General features: G+C 36.1%; 1 protein-coding gene across 1 annotated transcript in view; it reads right to left on the bottom strand.

Moving 5' to 3' along the window:
- LOC144453457 (sodium/calcium exchanger 3-like) overlaps window positions 1-19,864 on the bottom strand; it is a 67,474-nt gene extending 47,610 nt beyond the window's left edge. The window contains exons 1-2 of the mRNA XM_078144762.1: window positions 19,469-19,864; window positions 16,867-18,778 (exon numbers count right to left, since the gene is read on the bottom strand). Coding sequence (XP_078000888.1) covers window positions 16,867-18,722 — 1,856 coding nt within the window. The 5' untranslated portion in view covers window positions 18,723-18,778; window positions 19,469-19,864. The remainder of the gene's footprint in view (window positions 1-16,866; window positions 18,779-19,468) is intronic.
- Between the last annotated feature and the right edge of the window lie 2,415 nt (window positions 19,865-22,279).

Genomic DNA, 22,279 nt, shown 5'->3' with positions numbered 1-22,279 from the left:
TATGACACAGACAGACACACACAATATTTCTTTTCACCAGCCTCAATAATTCATCATGAATATTTAAATAATTCACTATCAAAGCCTATTAATATTCTTATTTGACAATCTGTTATTGACCTCGGTTTCACCACAATTTTAATCGTATGCTGCTAATGATATTGTTGGTTTAGACAGATGGTGAATAAAAAAAGAATAAAATACATCTAAATATTTGGGTTGTTTCAATTTTCCGTATATATTGTTGATGACGTTTAACCTTCTCATCTGTGCATGCGAACTACAGCTGACGACATATGCCATAGGGTCATTGGCCTCCTCTGTATGGAATCCTCATGTATACATTACTACTGTGGGGGGGGGGGGGGGAATGAGCTAGACAGACACAAACTACAACTACTGTTGTTTGATGTAGTAGATTACCCAAGTGGGGTGATAGCGGTGCCTTTGTTGTGAAGATACCTGTATAGTCACACTGTAATCAAGATAGTGTAACACCAGAAGTCCCCAAAATTGTACACTGGAAGGACCTTGGAAATCATCAGAAACGCTGCTCTACTGGAGTACAATAAACAAATGTCTAATTAAAAGTTCACATCAGCTTGTAAACAACAATAATGTTACATTTGTGTCTATCTTAGAGTTAGTTGAAGGCATGGTTTCCATGTCATACCTATGACACAACAAGGTGAAGCGAAATTCAAATTCATATAGCAAATAGGCTTGCAACAATTCAATGATCACCAATAATAGTTCATCCATGAACATTACTATTGAAAATCAACAAAAAAAAGCCATACATCAATCATTAAACACATAATAGTATATGACATAATACAGCAGTTGCTTTGATGATGTTATATAAGAGTGTAGTTAGAATACTGTAGACTACATGCAATTCAATTCTTTCCATAGTACACGGTACCTTCACAAAAACTCACAAACAGACAAAAACAACAGTGTTATCAAATTGTGCCAGATGGTTATCTTATTTTTAGCTATCAAAGACACTGAATAGGCATCTACATAATTATGTTTATACTACAATATAAACGTTAACTGCAAGATAGTTCTTCCAAATGAGAGGAGATGATTATAGGAATCGTAGGAACTAGAGTACAAGAAATCAAGGTGGCCCTACTGTTTTATGTTGCTCATTACTTTGTATTGGCAACTATGGGTCAGTCGGTCAATTTTTTAAAAAGAGGTGAAAAAATAAAAAATCATCTTCATGTTTATCTGCCTCTCCTTTTCCTCCTCTCTATCTTCTTTTTACTTGGTAACAAGTCCTTTCCCAGCTTCTCTACACAATTGCCATGTTCTCAGCCCCCCCCCCTCCCCCACCTCCCACTTGAATATTAACTTCTGCCATTATGTGAAAGAAATGCTCTGTTCATGAGTAAGTGTTGTCACCGCCACCATGACTGTGGATGATGTCAACAGTCCAGACACTTGCTTATTCTTGCCAGAGAGGGTACTGTTTCTCAAAATATTAGGGGCGGGCAAAAATAAAAATATTTTTTATTTGGATGTCGGAACTGAAAATTTGGGCCGGTCGGGTAATGAGAAACAGAAAACAATAGACCGGGTCGTCCTTACACAGAGTTATATTAAGATATTACTAGTATATGGTCAATGTATATTTGTAAAGCTTGGAGAAAACATCTATATCAAAAGAAAGATATTGGTAAACACTCATATTTGACAATTGTATGACAATATAGAAATCTATGCATAAAACACTGCAGATACTACAAAATACCAAAATGTGTTTCATTCTTTGAGAAAGAAAAAAATTTTTGGAGTCAACCGAAATCTGTCAAAATTATCTACATTATTCAGATTCCTTTTAAGGAAGCTAATAATTCATAAGAAATTAGTCAGCTCTGGATAAAAGTAATGATACATGTACATGTTACCAAAAAAAATATTTCATCTCCATGTAAGATTTGCGTAAAAACTTCAAATTTTGCATTGCTACTTTTACATGATATATGACATTTAGGTTACATGCCATAAATATAATCCAAAGAGAATTTACATGTATGACAACTGAAAAAAAAAATCAGATATGAACAAAAGAAAGTGTGCTATCTGTAAACACAAATGTATAAATTGTGAACACTGTGCATACATGAACATAAACGCTGTACTTTTCAATGTTCAACTATAGGCGTAACCAATCCCACAATTCTCCTCTCTACTGTATAGTAGATAGTATATAGGTTGACCAACCTGTTGCAAACAAAGACCACACCCTGTCTGTAATACCATCAATAGATTCACCTCGTTTGTTATTTACCATCAGTTTTATAAGCTACCAGCAATCATAAATTCATTGAATCAATATTTTAATACCGGTAATCTCACGTTTTTTTATCTGACTGCAATTAGGTTTTATGTAGCATGAGCAGAAAACAAACCTCAGCCATTCATGGAACAATATATATCATGAAGTAAATAACATGATAATGCTGGCTGTATTTTTCACATTTCATTAAAAGCATCAATTTAGTGACACAAATTTACGTGACTGTGCTTGTATCACTGTTTGATTTGTAATATCCTTTTATTAAAGCAGTCTGACTTCATGACAATCAAAGACCATATTTATGAACACAAAATGTTCTAACATGAAAAATTCACACAATAGAAAACAAATTCACAGTGTGTGATTTATCTCATTCAGACCTCTAGGGTCTGTCATAGTGTCAACAATTTTTCACTGACAATTGACATAATAGAATTTAGTACGTCAGCATCTTGTTTGACAATGTACAGTAGAATTTAGACTAACAGTTGTCATGTGTCATAACAACATCACTTTGTTTGACATTATTTACAAAGAATTTACTGCAACAGTTGTCACAGTCACTCTCATGCTCACTCATCTATAATTGCTCACATACATTTACTATGCAAACTACTTATAAATATTCATACTTTATATCCCTCTCAAGTCTAGTAATACTCTTGATGCAATCTTATACCAGGTACATGTATAAAGTCTGGATGCCAACATGGCCTCCAACTAAACCAAGATTGAGTGGAGGTGTAAATTGTAACGATATCGTCACAGTATAGGAACTACTAGCTAGACTAACAAATTTGTATACTTCCCTTGCACAAAACTTTATGAAATGTTATCTTTCAAAAATAAGTGATGCAAAATCAGCTACCTCTAGACAGACAGACAGACAGAGACACAGACAGACAGACAGACAGACAGACAGACAGACAGACAGACAGACAGACACAGACAGACAGACAGACAGACAGACAGACAGACAGACAGACAGACAGACAGACAGACAGACAGACAGACAGACAGACAGACAGACATGCTCATTTTAAAGCCATCATGTAATAGTACCCAACAAAGAGTGTTTTATAGTTGGGGGTCAAAGAAAACCTCAGCAACAGCTACGTCTGTCATAGTTCTTCAAGTTCACAGGTTAACATCACCTGCCCAATCATACTAAATTCTATTGAAATTGTATATGTATATGATACAGACAACATGGTCTAATTATTGTAACACACACACACACATACACACATACACACATACACACACACATACACACACACACACACACACACACACACACACACACACACACACACACACACACACACACACATACATACATACATACATACATACATACATACATACACTCACCCTTAATGGTTTTGAAAATAGAAAATATGGGAAAAAATTGAGGTAAAAAATAGAAATTCATACCAAAATTGTCATGAACAAAAAGTATAATCTATATGTGGCTGTATGAGGTATAATGTATTGCAAGTATTAATTATGTAAGAAATGGCTTATCAGATAATGTCATGGGGTCAAGACATGTTTTACATTCACCTATGTATACTATCCTATAGGGAAGGATAAAATAGAAAGTTTAAAATCGATAGAATCAGCCTTGATATTCACGACACACCTTTTTTATCTTAAGTAGATCTGTAATTACTGATGTTGACAATTTTGTTATTTATCCAACATAATCAGTTTTATACTTAAGCCAAACATTTTGTTGCAGTCTTGTTTTCAATATAACTTTCATTTAGCTAATTTTTTCCCTTCAATGAGTTCAAAAATGAGATGAATGCTGCAAGCAGGACAGCTAACTACTTGGTCAGGGAGTAGCTGTAACCATGACAACCGTAGGTGAATGTATCTGTTTATCTCAACTATCCACTTAGAATGACACAAACCAGATCATGTAGAACAACTCCTGCTACTATAACTGACACCAGAAGCCAGGGATCAAATTAAATTAACTAGAACTGTTTTCAGGTTTTCAGTACATATACTTTTCTAGTGTAGTTGATGTAACTGTCGACCCTTCATATTTCTATCTACATTTGCAGTTGATTTCTTCCCAGTGTATAATTCCATGTAATTATATACCCATGTTAAAGTGTGACATTGAAATGTGCTGAGAACACTGATAAGTGATACCCCTGTACATATTCTACACATCAATTTTTTTATTAAACGTGAACAGAAATTGCTCCATCCTTGACATTACAAGCCTACAACAGTCAACACTAATAGCATGCCTTTTTTTTACACTTGGAAATCATATACAAAATCAGGCATGTCAAAAAAAAAACGTGAAATGGTCATAACTACCTCCATCCTGTGCTAGCACACTGTGCCATGTGTCTGTAATGGCTTTTATCCGCTATCCTTCATACTTTCCATTTCAAAGGGAATAATTTAACACAATTCTGACATCAAAGACTCAAATGAACCCTTTCCTGTCAAGGATTTCCTATCTTGTCATTCACAATTGACAATAAATAGTCACATTGAAATCCTCTATACGATAATTTACAATGACATTCCTGCATGGTGTGGTCATTTGAAAAAACATTTCTCTGGAGTTATTACCAGCCAGATGAATACTATCACAATAATATTTGATATGCATGGAAACTGAAATACAATTCAGTGTTTGATTAACTTGGCAACTTCATGTATGAGAAAGAGTTGAAATATGACAGTAGAATGTATAACACTAGAACACATCTGGAAAGACATCAATATGATCAAAATTTGATGAAGAATCACATCAATTTCATTTCTCTCTTTTTCTTTCCCTTGTATCATGTTGTTGTCGTTTGTTTTTTAATGTTCCCATTCTGAGTTGAATGCCTCTTCCAACTTCAAAAATCAAAATCAAAATCAAAATCAAACAATATGCAAAGGTAAGCAAATGAAATCTGGCCAATTCCTACATCAGATTTTAATCATATTGGGAAGACAAAAGTCCCAAATATCCCATGGTGCCATGAATGACATCAACAACTCAAGGGAGAAGAATTTGTGTCTCATGGGTGACATCAACGATATATGGAGACACATATGTATACATATAAATATCCCACAGGGTGACACAAACAATCATGGGAGATATTATCCCATGGGTGACATCAACAATTCACAGAAGCAAATTTGTGTCCCATGAGTAACATCAACAATCTGGGACCACATACATATAAATATCCCATGGGTGAACTTAATAATCTGAGAAGAAATAGGTGCAAACATCCCGTGACATCAACAATTTAGAGAGATATATACATATATGTCTAGGTATAAGTGACAATTCTGGGAAGACATAAGTAGAACTTACCCATGGTTTATCTCAACAATTTGGGAATATATAAGTATTCCATGGGTGAATCCAATAAGTTTGGGATGACATACATATTTAAGTATAAATATTCTGTGGGTGACACTAACAATTTGGGAGAGACATGGGTATAGATATCCCACGAGTTACATCAACAATCTGGGATGACATTAGATATAAATATCCCATGGGTGTGATGATCGCCATTTGAAAAAGACACATACACATAGGTGGAGGGTTAATAACCCTATGGATGGCATCAGTAATTCAAAGATACTAGGTACAAGTGTGTGACTATCCCATGGTGTATATCCCATGGCTGGTGATACACATCAACGATTTTGGGGACACAAACTTGTGTCCCATGTATGACATCAACAAATCTGGGTACACTAGGCACAATGAATGTTCAATCCATGAACACAACAATCTGGGGAGATATAGGTGTAAATATTCCATGGGTGACACCTCAATATCTGATCTGACATATTACATGTATATATAGATATTCAATTATGCATCAACTCAATAATGTGGGGGAGGCAATTTAAAGGTGTAAGTTCCCATGGGTATGACATCAGTTATTTGAGATGACATATACAAAACTGTAGAGGTATAAATATCCCATGAGTGACATCAATATCATCAAAGGAGACATGAGGTACAAATGTGTGAATTTCCCATGGGTGATATGCATCAACTATTTTGGGGAAAAAGATTAACTTCTGTCACAAAGATGACACCAACAATTTGGATGGAGGGGGGAGGGGAGACATAAGTGTCAGTATTACACATGAGTGTCATCGGTAACCTGTTACAAGTACAGGTAGCATATCCTACTGTTTCTGGTAGGTATGTCAACAATCCAGAGAAGATCACATGCATATTTTAATGTCCCCATCACAATGATTTCAACAATGTGGTCTGAACGACAAATAACTGATGACATCAATAGTGGTTGGGCACTTCATGTCTACCATGAATGACGTCAGAGAGACATTGTTATCCAAAAGGTGATCCAAAAGGTGATGTCAACAACTCTACAGGAACTTTCAAACTAGGTGTCTTGCAGATGACCTCATCGATTCCTTGGCGACTTGTCATGTCTCTTTGTGAGATCCATAACTCTGGGTAAAAAATAGTGTCCCATAGGGGATTGTCAATGATTTAATACAGTAATGTTGTTTGTCATTGGTCTCATCAACAATTCTGGGGGGATCATTCTGGAGTCCAGTGGGGTGACAGCAATACATACAATATAGTAATGAATGATCTCTGACCACCAGCAACTCTGGGGGGACATGTACTCTGTCAAGTGGGGTGACAGTAATTATTACACCCAACAGTAATGATGTGTGTCATGAACATCAACAATTCTGGAGTGGAAGGTAACCAGGTGTCCAATGTACGACAATAATAATGCAATAGTAATGATGTAATTATGTCATGACTACCAATAATTCTAGGGGGACAGTCTTGTCAAATGGGCAACCGCAATTAATACATCCAACAATAACTGTGTGGTATGATCATCAGTAAAGCTAAGGAGATACTCAGTCCAATATAGTGTACATGTACGTCTGGTGGTCGACAACAACATTTCCAGGGAGAACATATCAAAGTACACATGATCATTTTGTTCTCATATGATTATTAGATAGAATGTCCATCATAAAATAATTATGACATCTGAGCACTCATGAGTAGAATATGCTGGTAGCCGAGTTCAACAGAAATGCAATACATGATATCAATAGCTATCATACCAGTACACAGCAACCCTACAGTTATAGTCTTCTATGATTACTAAAGGTTGGCACTCTGCGTCACTCTAGATATCTCCTCATATATGCATACAATTTCAGATATGATCAAATTATGACAATTTCAACAAAAGTATGACGGATACGTTTATGCAAAAAGGAAACATTCAGAATTAAATCATGATGAAATTCATGATTTATTTGGATAAACTTACAGGAATAAAGCCTCAGGGTAGATCTGTGCCTATATTGCTGACTGTATCTCAATGCCAGTAATGCCATCAAAATTTGTGAAGGCCTCGAGGTACAAACCAATTGAATTGACATGTATGGCCCAACATAGGACATTTCTACACTGTCACAAATTTGATAACGGTTTGGCGAGACAAAGAAACGGAACTTTGATAGATTGTAGGATTTATTATTAGCTTTCATTAATCACTAACAGTGTGAAACACGCTATAGTCACTGTTGATCCTCTTTCTCCAACTTTTACCTAGTTGTGTACAAACAAATACCCCCTAGGGAGAAAGAGGTGATCATACTAACTTACCACTACCAGGTTTAGCAATCACAAAAATGCTGTTTTCACCTACATTCATGTACGTAAAAATATATCCTGTGTCAAAAACATTTAGCCCCATGCAGATTTCTTAGTATTAAAAAATGTAAAGTCTGCCTTCATGATTTACATCTTTTCAAAATTTGTAAATATTTGTATATTCCATATCAAATATTCTTGATTTCATGCCATCAATAGTCATGTTAAATTATCATTCCACTAATATTATTTCTCAGTTAAGTCTACAACTCTACAGTATCCTAATACATTTGACATTGACTGTACCTCACCTCACTTCATTTCACTGACTGCATGTACCTCACTTTACTCCACTCCACTGACTATAACTCACTTCACTGACTATAACTCACTTCACTGACTACCTCATTTCACTCACTATAACTGACTTCACTGACTACCTCATTTCACTGACTATAACTCACTTCACTGACTAACTCATTTCACTCATGTCACTGACTGTACCTCACCTCACTTATTGACAGTACATCCCTCACTTCACTGCACTGTCTATACATCACCTCACTGACTAATTGACTCTCCTGACTTTCCCTCACTTCACTGGCGATAACTCACTTCACCAACAGTAACCCATTTCACTGGCTATATATCACTTCCCAGATTACAGCTCACTGAACTGACCCGTGTCAATAAATGTCACGAGTTGCAGTCTGGGAAAGTCAGGCTGTCACCTCACTGAACTGACCATGTCAATAAATGCCAAGAGTTGCAGTCTGGGAAAGTCAGGCTGTCACCTCACTGAACTGACCGTGTCAATAAATGCCACGAGTTGCAGTCTGGGAAAGTCAGGCTGTGTCACCTCACTTCACTGCATACACACTAACCTGAATTACTTGAGTGCATGAATACTTCAAAAGGCCTTCTGCTTCCAAACAAGGATATTTAGTAGCTGTAGAAAGAACTGATGTGGAATAAATGTTGAAGTACATCGCAAGAAATCTAATATTCAGACTTTGTTGTAATCAATGAAATCATCCCAGCTGTTAATTGGCCTGACGAGTACTGATTACTGCCCAATTTGAAAGACAATTTATTCAATGTCCAAAAAATTGCCATAGTAGACAATAAGGACTCACCATAGTGCAAAACGATGTACTCATTCAAGGTACAGCAACTCCAACAGTGCATTGAAATCACTGACAATGGGGAAAAAGGGTTGTGGAAATTGCACTGCAACAATCAGAAACATTAACTGACATTATGTTTAGAAGGGTCTTAAGGTTCAAGAGACATTCATATTAGATGGGTAAAAAAGACTTGTTAAAGACTGCCTATAAATATAACCTCCTCCTTCTGCCTTATAACCACAACTTCGAGTAAATACCAGTGAGCAATTAATAAATCCTATCTCTGTGAACTACTCAGGGAAAGAGATATTAAAACAAGGTGGTATAGTATAGTTACACTATAATTGATGTAACAATTACTTAAGTCCATTAAGGAAAGTAATAAAAAAAATACTTCCTGTAACTCGGTGTCATTAAACCATCTTACATTATATGAAACATTCCCAGCAATTAGATATTATTCCCCAATATTTCTCTTCCTTCAGCCACAGAAAATATGAATGACCTAAGGGGTAGCGACTAGTAGTGACAACCCTTAGGTCATGACTATTTTCCAGCTGAATGAAGAAAAATATTTGAGAATAACATAATTACATTTGTATACCAGTGCCAGTACTATCAAAGAAAAACCAGGGCAAAGTAATGGCAATTTTGAACATTTTGACTCATATTTTGAACACAGCAGAACCAGTGACATAGACATGCATTGTTGTGATGTAGAATGACCAGAGTATATGTTCCACATTTGTTGAACCTGGCTCATGCATGGTATAATGATAAATTCTTCATCATCTTTGGAAACAAACTGTCAAGACGTTGTACAATTTTCAATAGAAAAATAAAGTATTTTTTAATTTAAAAAAAAAATTGCCATCACATTATCACACATACTACAAAAACCTAACCTATGCCCTTCACTTAGTTGATTTTGGCTATGTTAAGAATGGCTTTTCCTTCACATTTCTTTTTTCAAGCCTAGAATTACTAGTCTCAAAATCTTTTCCCTTTGAGATTGGTTAATCCAGTCTACCGAATATGTTTATGTCGGCAGTGCAGCTCTCCTTGGTGATTTAGATCACATGGTGATACTGCTGACATCATCCGGCACAGTGGGTAGATTTAAAATCCAGTATGAAAGAATTTGTGATGTGTTTTCTGGCCAACATTTCAATGAAGTAAAATATTGAATTCTAAGCCAGTGTTGAGAGGACAACCAACCAAGCAAATGATAACACACTGTCTCAAGGTGTACATGACAATCAAACAGACTGTGACAAATCCAGAAAGTCAGAAAATACCACTCCAAAATAATCTTCACTGAACATTAGATGTTCCTAACTCCTTATGTTCAAATATATACTAGGAGGATAAGAATTCCCATATTACTTATTCCATGTTCTGATGATGAATATTTAATAAGTAGTACACACATGGTCAATTTTTCTGCATTTGCAAGTCACCCTGGGTGTATATGCCCGAACCCGACACAATTTTACAAATACAGCTGAATGAAGTCCATTTACCTGTCAGTAGCTATCTTTTGATGTTTTCTACAATATTTACATACATGTACCATAAATTCCACATAATCATGATATATTTACATTTACTTGAGAACTTTGACCTTTACTATTGAGCAAATACATCAGTTAATAGAGCCACTTTATGATCCTTTGATTATAATATATACACAGGAAGTGCTACTGTTCATAAAATATTAAAATAAAAAACAGCAGTTTTACTTTTTATTCATTCTTCGCTAGATTTTCATCGATTTACCACCTTTTGTTTCTAATCTACTTTATTGCAGTTGATGCATTAAACAAGGTTTAGGAGAACTACGAGGCCGGCATTCTATATCAAGCAAAAGTCCAGGAGTATACAGCCAGTATGCGTAGTACTGGAATAATATATCATGGCTAACATTACAGTCACATCAAAGTTTATTCTAGTAGCCTTGACAGATCATTTTACCTAGATTGAGTTTACATGACCTAATCTCATGTGCATTTGATGCAAGAAATGTCGACTGCCTGTACTGTACATGTCATTTAGTATTCTCTGCAGTAAATGTGCACTGTCACCACCTGAGGCCCACAACAAATCATTTGATTTACCTTGATCACGTAAATGAGTGTTTTTTGTATGCATGTACACATGTACTAGGAGTGAGTATGCAGATACACAAAATATCCTGGAGACATTATGACTTGACTAGAGATGAGCCCCCTACAGTGTCTGCTAATAAAGTATACCCAATCATGAACAAATTGTTTTGTTGTTTTTGGCTTCTTACTGTTGTGTTAAATTTGGCTGGTATTTTTTTACCTCCTTGCGACTGTTGTGCTTCACTTGGTCTGGCAACATAGATGCAAACCTGGGGTGAACTGAAAATGTAATACATGTAGATGGCTATTGGGACCACAGTGTGCATGACCCCTGTCAAACACAGAACAATACAATCACCTATAACCTAAACATTTTTGTGTGGGAGCATAACATTTGCGTGGGATACGACACACAATATTTCGAACAAAAACCGCTCTACACAATACCTACTATTTTTGGAACATGCACATACAGTATGCAAGCTAGGCAACAGAAGTTGAAAGGTCAATGGTTATTAACATTGACAGTTGACAGTATGCTACAGACAACCACTCTGAAATATTAATCATTGTTTACCCTTCGCATTGTGTGCAAAAACAACAGCAATGTTGAACATGTCTTTCAGTCTAACTTCCATTATCTTCTATTTAAAAGTTGTGCCAGCAAGAACTTCAATCATTTGGCACACACATCTGTACAGTTCTGTGAGAATGTATCTTCTTGCAGCCTAGAATTCAGTTTCTTGATATTTGATATATAGATTTATAGATTTTGACTTGAATATATGTGGGCATACTATTACAGTAGATTGTATAATAATACAGTACGTGACTCTCATACAAAAACTAAGTTACATTTTGTACACTACTCCTATGCTCTCAGTAATATATTTAACAACATTTTTAAAACATTAGACTGGTTTGTCATTTAAATAGGTGTGGCTGATGTCAAGTTTAAGTTCAAAGATTTGAATCAATCTGTACTGAACTTGACCTACAACACCTTAGATGTTTTGCGTTAACACTAGAAATCCGCCTGCAGTAAATACTAAAGAGGAAGTTATTAATATATTGATGCTAATCTGAACAGTGATATCAGATTTAAAAGTACAGGAACAAACAAAACGCCCATTTTATGGCAATACATTGTACATTACCATCATAACACAGCTGCAAACATTCACAAAAGAAATTCCCTAAATGAGAATTATGAATCCACACATCATCCTCATTATGAAACAATATCAGCTGACATATTCTACCCATAAAACCTTAGCAGATACAAAGAATTCTATTATTATACTAATTCCTACCAATCTATTTGTTCCATCTTTTCTATCCCTAGTTTCCACTGATTTGCTTTTTGGGAGATGTTACTGTGTCACCGTACAAAGAAACTGAGCTTCCCGGCATAGCAAAGGTTAACAATTGACTAAATAATGAACACTATGGCTCACAACGCCCCAATTCAATATTACAACTTAGAGCAGATATTGTATCAATAGCAGTCTATTGCAAAATGTGCATAAAATATCAGATGAAAAGGTATATTGACAGAGTGAAAATCATTTTATAATGGTTCTGAAGGAGGACAATCATTGTAGGAATTGGACTATGCATTATCAGCTAGAAGCATCAGTATTTTCCCAACATTGATCGAGCAGCCGGATAATGTGTGGAACCAATAGATTGCACAAAATGATAAGATGTACTGCCTGCAGACAAAAAACAGGTGTACGGTACATCAACTTTGAACACAGGACAATTCAATACATTCCTTTTATGGATTTTTTTTGCTCAAATTGATAAGCTGAATTAAGAACCGACTGCTTAACACTGAATGTTTTTTTTTTAAAGATTATTTTATGCGTAGGCAACAGTAGACTAAAATAGCTAAGAATTGACAGTGAACAGAGAATATGCTAATACTACTACCAGCGCAGTGTGTATTCCACCATTAACATTTACTAAAAATAACTGTTGAGTGTAAGCAAATGTATTAAGTAAATAAGTCTTGCATTCAGACTGAGAACAGTTTAATACTTGAGTAGATCAGTCTTATCTTAATCTAGTTTTACCCTTTGATTCCAATTACTTCATTTCACAAATAAAAATACAACCCGTCATGCTCTTTAAAATACATCTTCACTTCAAGGGAAGCATAAAACAACAGTCAATTTTCATTTATTTTAAAACAGAAAAAAATCAAATGAATATTGTGTAATGGGGTCATGTTAGCTGGCAGAGGCAGCAGATAGGGAAAATTTTCTGTCCACAATGAAACACTGAGTGACCATTTTTTATAGTTTTTGTATATACCTAGTAGACGGTGCATAACATGCCTCTCACTGTAAAGGATATTATATTTACAATTTATAATACTGCTCCATAGCTTTGTATAAACCAAACTGAGTAAATTACACTGTCGCAATACCCTGCGTTTACCTAGACATGTTAAAGTGAATGTAGCAAACTCCAATACCACAATAACAATGAATTTATTTTTCTTTCACATGACTGAATAGCAATTGTTTAAATTCAAAAGAGAATAAAACTGATGGACTTCAGGGGCCTGACACAGGTTGTATTGAACGATGCAAATGCTAGGAATTCCAAATACAAAGTGATGTGTGTTTTTGATTGATGCTATTAAAAAGGAAAGATCAATTGACCATGCATTCAATTACTTCCAATCAAGACCACAAACGGCTGCCATTTTTTTACTGTACACACACACTGATGGAGATTCAGATAAGAGCACAGCAGCCTTCTGGATTAATCCAACTAATGTCTATCTACTAGGATATAGCAAGGCCTCCTGGTTTCATATCACTAACACCTTGGGGAATCCACCAACACTGACAGTTATGTTATATTAAAGTAAACAATTACAAGGCTTACTTTCTTTATAAGATAGGTTTTTTCTTCATCACTATTTTACACTGAATTACCAATAAATCATAAATAATTATGTAACTGTATTGTAAATGTACTACTTGTAGGTACAATGACAAAGGAACTAACATGTATATTCAATAATGGGTCTTATAAAATACCTGTATCACTCAAAGAAACTCACTTGACATTACCTGTATCCTATGTGAAAACATCTAACATGTTCATCAAAATTTGATCAAGATATCACAACAGAGTAGGGCTTCAAAAATCGGCATACTTTATTGTTGTAACTTCACTACCTTAGTGTTTATCTAATCAGCACATATTACACTTGTTTGTATTGTTCATAACTTGTAGAATCTCTGATCAAACAAAATAACTGAATTAAGATTAAAATGAAGTAAGAAGTGACTATATAAATATTAAAATGCATCATTTTTTAGACTTTAGATAAGAGCTGCATATTTTGCTGCTGGGTGCACCAAGGTTGTTTACCAAGTGTATGATACTACAGTACTCACAATGTTATTGTTGTAACTGGTAAATCACCAGGCTGGTTTGAGCAAAGCTATTTGTTACTCAAGCACTTTAAACAACACAGTTATCTGCTCACTATTGTAATTTAGTTGTCTAATTGTTTGTCATTTGTAAATAACTTGGACACTCTTATACTTGTGTGGGATTTATTGCTTGTTGGGCTGAAACATCAGCACATTAAGGACAACTACCTTAGTGAATAGACCAGTAAATTACCTTTAATGTGGTTTGTGGGGTTACTGGGGTACCTAAGTCTGTCAATAAAGTTCAAGCATACTTGAAGTAGGGTCAACAGTTGGTACATGTATCATGGCTCACTGTCATTGCTGGAGCACTCTTAAAGTTAAATACCAATCTGCTACTACCAAAAAGTAAAAAAAAAAATCCTCATCTCAATATGATTTCTGATCTGTACCTTCAGTGAGCTGTCATTCCGAAAACATTTAAGACAATTAATGAATTATGTACAGGTTTACATAGTAATTATGTACAGGTTATAGTTCTTTCTGTGAACAGTTTATTTCTGTTATGGACACTGACGACCTTTGAATTAAAGTTAAAGAATAACTCAAGCAATCCCTCGTACTTAGATCCAAACTAACAAATGCAAACTCTGTGTTCAGCTTCACTGCTTTTCTCTATTTTTGGAGACTGACATGAAAAAAGATTTATCGGTCTTAGTAGAAAGTAGTGTTTGTTCTGATAGTACAATAGCCTGACAATAGATAGCGGAGTGAAAAGAAGATGCTTCAAAAATCGTCTTTATTTTGTAAGATGAAAACAAGCGCATTGTCATTGACTACACAACTTCTAAGGCTCTCAGACAACAAAATCTTTTTCTTTTTATGCTTCTGTGTCATTAAGACAGAAAAACCCAGGATGGTTTCTGATGTGGTAGTTAAGTCACATATCGTACCTACTCAAACTGCTATACAATTTAAAAGGTCAGATCGTGGCTTATCACATCAGATAAATCACATTATCCTCTTCACATCACTTCTTGCACTCTACACTCCCTCCTCTCAACCCTTATTTACATAAAACTCTTTGTCACATTTATATTGTATATAAATAAGGCTTTAAAATATACCACTTTTTTCACTTGGAAATTCTGAAGCATTCTTTTTAGACTAGGTAATATATAAGTTGATCCGTGTAGTATTTACTATGCATTAGACTGTAGTGCAGGATGGCACTACACTCAAACATACTATATATAATTACCACATATAATGTACTTGGTAATTAACATATTATGACAAAATACAATATGTACAATGATCTAACAAACATATTACCATAATCCTTTTCAGAAATCTTGTAATTTTTCATTCAATCATTTTCATAATTATTTCTTAACACATTACAGTAAATCCTTTTTCTTTAAAAAAAATTTGTAATCTTTCATTATACACATCATTTTCAGAACACAAAAAAAAGTTAGCACACAATTTTGTTCTGTTACATTTTGCGATATTTTCTCCTATAGTAAGACATGATAATTTCTTCTTTGTCATAAAACCAAAAGGCATAGTTAAGCTCCTACAGTACTACCGGTATTTATGATGTCAGAGGTATGACACGACAGCCGCGAATTGACTCCATGAGTGTTGCAATACATCATCATTCTGTACTTGATCAGAATTTCTACTTCAATCCAGTCACGACAGTTAGTAAGATGTTATTATCCTTGGTGATATGACTGGAGATCACGTTCAGACTTAAAAAACACCTAGTTATTTTCACGAAGTCTCGTAAATGCACTAATATAAGAACAAAAATTACATATATGGATTCGGTGGATACTTTGCCATAAATTCTGTACAAACAAGACATCTAAGATGTATAGAGTTCAACCACAAAACAGACTAAGTGATATATATCAAGTGTATAATTCAAGTATGTCACATAATTGAATCACCCATGGCTCCATCTTGATATTCTCACTTTCAAGTTTTATATGACATTTTCTGAGGTGAATACTGAGTATTCAACAAAGTTGGAGAATTCCACACCAATATTATAAACTGGGAAGGAAGAGATTATTATATCCAATATGAAACTAGTTCCACTTAAATTTCAGCAAATAGACACTGCCGACAAAAAGTCACCCTATGCTGGTCACCACCTGTTCATAACTGTACAATGTTATCATGCCATTTACATAGCATTCTTAAATACTTGGCTGTCAAAATTTAAAGTGGGTTAAGGGAGCTTATGAAATAGCTGACATACCTTGTTTCATCATTGTGGAATTCCAGTTCTCCTTGTGCGTCTTCATAGTCATCTCCGCCGCCTTTAGCAGTGCCCTCAATGGTACGGTATGGCACACGTACAGTACCCCTAGCTCCAGAAGATCTCACTACTTTCAGTTCTACTTCTCCAGCTGTTTCAGCCACCTTCACCACTTTCTCATCAAAATGGAAAATACCAGAATGGTCATCATCCAGAATGATCACGGTAGCAAAAGCTGGATCAACCAGTCTAGCTTGAGGACCAAGATGGTTGCTCTCAAACATCCCATCTGGGCCTCCAACACGGATGTTACTAAGACGAACATAGAAGTGTTCATCTTCTTCAAATATATCATCATCAATGATAGTAACCTCTATCTGCTTATGTGTTTCACCAGGTTTGAAGATGAGCGTGCCATCAGCATAGTGATAATCTGAACCAGCATTTGCTGAGCCATCTTCAGTACGATAGTCGACATATATGGTAGAGTTCATGTCACCACCTTGCCTGGTTACTGACAAGCTAAATGTTCCCACATTTTCCATTACAGTATATTCTGCTGGGTCAAAGCATATCTTAGCATAGTTGTTATCTTGAGGAACTTCAATCTTGACTTCGGCTACACTGGCTCGTTTCTTTTCTAGGGTTTTCTTTAGGATATTACCTGCACCAACCAATTTTCTCGTAGCCTGGATACGATAGAATGCGCGGCTTTTGGACTGGTGATTCAGTGCTTCATAATTTGCCATTTGTTCTAATGTTTCCATATCAGCATCTGGATGTTTGTGCTTTAGGTCACGAAGGATACGAATTGCATCTTTCCTACTTTCATCCAGGTCTTTTATATCATCTAAGTCAAGATCATCATCATCGTAGCCTCTGTATTCAATGTCATCATATTCATGGTTTACACCGTAATGATTGCTTTTAGGGTCACCAGGCATTGCTTCCATATTAATTTCACCTCTTGCTTTCTCACGTTTAACAATACTCTTGGCCTTATACTTTTTGCGCAGGAATTTCATGAAGAAAATTTTTGTGTCCACTAAATATGCAACCACAACCAAAACTGGGAAGAAAATGAAAGTCAGGAGAGCTTCCCACACTTGGATGACGCCAGGAGTAAATACCAGTAGTATCATATACAGCCAAATGTATGCAAATATGCTGCAGGTAGCAGTTACAAAGAATACTCGGAGATGCTTCAATCTTCGAACTTCACCATCAGGGATGGCATACACACATATCGCGATAATGACGAAAAGATTAAATGCAGCACTACCTACAATTGTCCCAGGTCCTAGTTCTCCTGCATGAAAACCAGACCCAATAATTTCAATAAGTGAAAGTAAAATTTCTGGTGCAGAGGAGCCTAAAGCCATAAGAGTAAGATTAGATACAGTTTCATTCCAAATTCGCACACTGACAGTAACTTTGTCACCGTTTGGCTTTCGAACAGTTACTTCTTTTTCTTTGGAAGTGATCACCTCTATGGCTGCCATGAATCTGTCTGCGACGATTGAAACACCGAGAAACATGTAGCATAGGGCAGCAAAGTAGACAACAGCTCTGGCTGCGATGTCACCTATACTGACTGCTTCTGGTGTCCACACAGGTAATACAAGTCCTTTCATACATTTGGAAGCGTTACGTGTACAAACCTTTTCTTCTTCCAAGTCTGTCACCTCATTACTGTCAGTTTGATTGGGGAATGATGTCTGACTGACAGTAGATTCAATGTTCATGAAACAAAGCCATACTATAAGCAATGCACCACACAGACCCTTGCTGGTCGTAACTGTTGCAGACACAGCCCTGTGCACAAATGCTTTCATCATACTTTCTATACCCTTCATCTCTATGAATGAACAGCTATAACCAGATCCACTGGAGAACCACCTGCACCTGACTTCTGCAAAGAGAGACATGTGAAAAAAACGTACATTTAGTAGCAAATACAGAGCTTTATAGAGGTACAGTGTGCTACTGTCAGCCTGCAGCTTCCAATAATTTACATGTAAGATCGCATTTAACGTGACTAGTCGACTCTGAATTATTATCTGCTCCACATTTTCAATTCCTTGAAATTCTTGAAGTTACAGTTTTTGTGTCATTTTGTTTCCCGACGTGCGACTAATAATACACACGCTATGGCATGGCATCACATATACGGAAGACCGTTTACTTTGATAAAAACGTTTTGGTTTTTTTGCCTTAAATATATCAACGCTTTAAAATCAGCGACAGCAAAATGCCCGTCACGCCTCCAGCTTTCACCGTATGTGATACACGTTACGTGCACAGCACGTAAAGATGCGTGTAGCTGCACTTGTTCGAATATAAGAAGATTTATAGCAACTCTGGATGTACAATCGCAACATGTAATGCCAAAGAAAATGAAATATATGGACGGACGTTAACATTATCAATAGACAACAACTCACACGGTCTATTTGAAAAGGCCGATAATTCCCGATTTATGTAAATATGGCGTTGGGTGATGACATTTTAAGCCCGACAAGAGACATTTATGGGCACAATAGGTTTTTTTTCACCAAAACAGATCAATTGTAAGGGAAGAATAAAACAAATCGTACTTAACTGTACAGTGTAGATAATACGTGGCTACGATTTATCTCACAGAAAAGGTCTATCGGACCCGGCTACTGTTCCAACAACGTGACACTACGCTGTCAACGATACATGGGGAATTCGAAGAAGCTGGGCTTTCCCGATTCTGCTAGCATGAGCTGACCGCTAAAACGTTATGTTGTTGTTGTTCAGTCCAAAAGTGTATAACGGGAAATTTCCATATGCCGCTTTGTTCACCACGACTGAGAGCTTTCTGTCCAACAACTGCCTTGATCAATTAGCCACTCCATATAAATGTCCAGTGTGGAAACAATATGGGCACAGGAAAAAAAGTGTGTGTGAGAGCGGCCGAGCGTCTACCGCCGCTGCACTGTTCAACATCCGCACTCTCCACAACCCTACCAGTGGAACATTCACGCAATGATCTCAACCCCTTGATTAGGTTCGCAATGTATCATGGGTAAAAGTGAAACGCACTTCAGCGTTATATTTATTCATTTTATGCAGGAATTGTTTGACGTCACGGCATATTGTCATGTCAATACTTCGAAATACATCCAATGGCCTCAGTGGTCTCTCTCGGTAATTTACGGAATGGTTAATTTGAATTCTATAGCGTTGCACGGTGTACTTTGGACAACACTGCGACTTTCCGTTACATGGTTTGGGAACACAGTGAATTACAATGCCTTCGGCCTATCATATCAGTTGATATACATGTGTACATGTAAAATGTAATACAATGCGGCAGCCTCATTACGAGAGACACAAAATATAAAATACATGTATATGGTTGTGGTTTTCTCCTGACTAGCCTGTTAAAAAAATGACACAGAGGAATTGGGTAATAGTCCGTCCTTTCATTAAAGCAACAACCTGTCACTACGATCTCAACCATAAATTGTTTGGAATTCATCCAGTTATGGAATATGTATTAAAATAGGGGAGTTTAATGCACAAGTCTTTCTGCAGAATAAAGAACGTTTTTTTTCATGGCGGCCACTTTTGTCCAGACAAGTACATTTGTAACAGTACATCATTCTATAACACAACTGTCGAAATAAATAAAATAGCAACAAAGTTATGTTCATGACTACTCTGACACAAGAGATTCCAATTACTGTAACAAACACATGTTAATAACTCTGGTCCCTATCGGGAAAAAGATCCACTTTTGCAGTGTATATTCCTATTCCGACGACTCAGTTTACTCATCCTATGGTCTAAGGGAACATTATACAGTATTTAATTCATATCACGTATTTGTTTGTTTGTTTGTTCGTTTGTTTGTTTGTTTGTTTGTTTATATTTAGATTATGCTAAATTAGTCATTATTAGAAACTACAACTTTGTCAAACGGTGAGCAAATTCCCTTGACATGCGTCTCATGCATTAATATGCAGGGGTGGTCTCAGGGGAGAGGACACATTTGCCTTTGACTCATGCATTATTTGATTTTGACATGATCCCACCGCTGCCACGGGTTCACATCCCACTGCTGGAACATCCCACAACAATTGAATTTGAACTGTAATACCAAGGCATAATATCAGTCAAATAGTTGCCGACAACCATACACATTGAAGCAAGGAAGCATGCAATGGTTAGTTGTGGTGTTGTGATGAGAGGAGTGGGTCTCTCGGGGGTGAACAGGGGGGACAGTATGGTAAAATATATGGGATAATGTGGTGGTGGAATGACGATGTTGACCTTGGTAAATACATGTAGACCCTTGCCCATCTCCAACCCGAAAGTCGCATCTGTGTTACGATCAATGCTTTAAACCCATGCTCATCCCGTAACTTCTACTGGTTCCATTCACATGATTCACCACAGAGTAAAATATACACACAACGACGATCATACCCGTAAATCGTCGACAGTGGTCTAAATATGTACACCTTTAGAAATCACATATCCTGATATCATACTCCATGAAAGGAGCTGTGTACTCCTCTTCCCCTTTGTACATATTTAATCTCCACTTCGGAGATGAATGCCTGCTGTACCCAATGTCATAAAAATATCATAAAAATAAAACTGGTTTCGTTTCTCCTTTTTTCTTTAAAGTGCCATATGGATAAGAAATGGGTATTTATTTTGGATTTTTAATTACTATCATGTTTTTCTACTCGAAAAAATAAAAGTGGTATAATATAGATCACACGTGTTTGTAACTCATTGCAGAAAAGTTTGTTAAGAAATTAATTGTAAACTAACTGCAGTGAATAAACAAGAGCAATCACGAATATGTTACGTCTAGATGCTCATGCGTCGGTCGCTGCCACATGCATTAATTATTTGTGTTTGCCCAGTTTGTTTACAAATCACTTTCTTGCGCACCTAAACAAAAACAACAAATACCGGAGGTTGTCTAGAAGCCATTTTATTTCAAATTAAAAATATAACATACCCCGTTCCCATCCACACTGCCACTTTTAACAAATATGTAGTGGAACCATTCTATGGATAGAATGGGGGTGGAGGGGTATATAACATGACCCATTGCATTGCATTGCAGTAATGACTCGAAATAACATGAATAAGGACACTGGTACAGTCTTCAACTTTTACATACATACATACATACATACATACATACATACATACATACATACATACATACATACATACACACACACACACACATTCACACACACATACATACATACATACATACATACATACATACATACATACATACATACATACATACATACATACATACATACATACATACATACATACACACACACTACTTATGATGAATTCTCAACATCATCAAATAGACAACATATTTCGATATAACCCCTCTGTGTCA

Source organism: Glandiceps talaboti, chromosome 2, assembly GCF_964340395.1.
Source record: "Glandiceps talaboti chromosome 2, keGlaTala1.1, whole genome shotgun sequence".
Lineage (NCBI taxonomy): Eukaryota > Metazoa > Hemichordata > Enteropneusta > Spengelidae > Glandiceps > Glandiceps talaboti.
The sequence above is the reverse complement of the archived record's forward strand: the minus strand, read 5'-3'. Positions and strand labels throughout refer to the sequence as shown.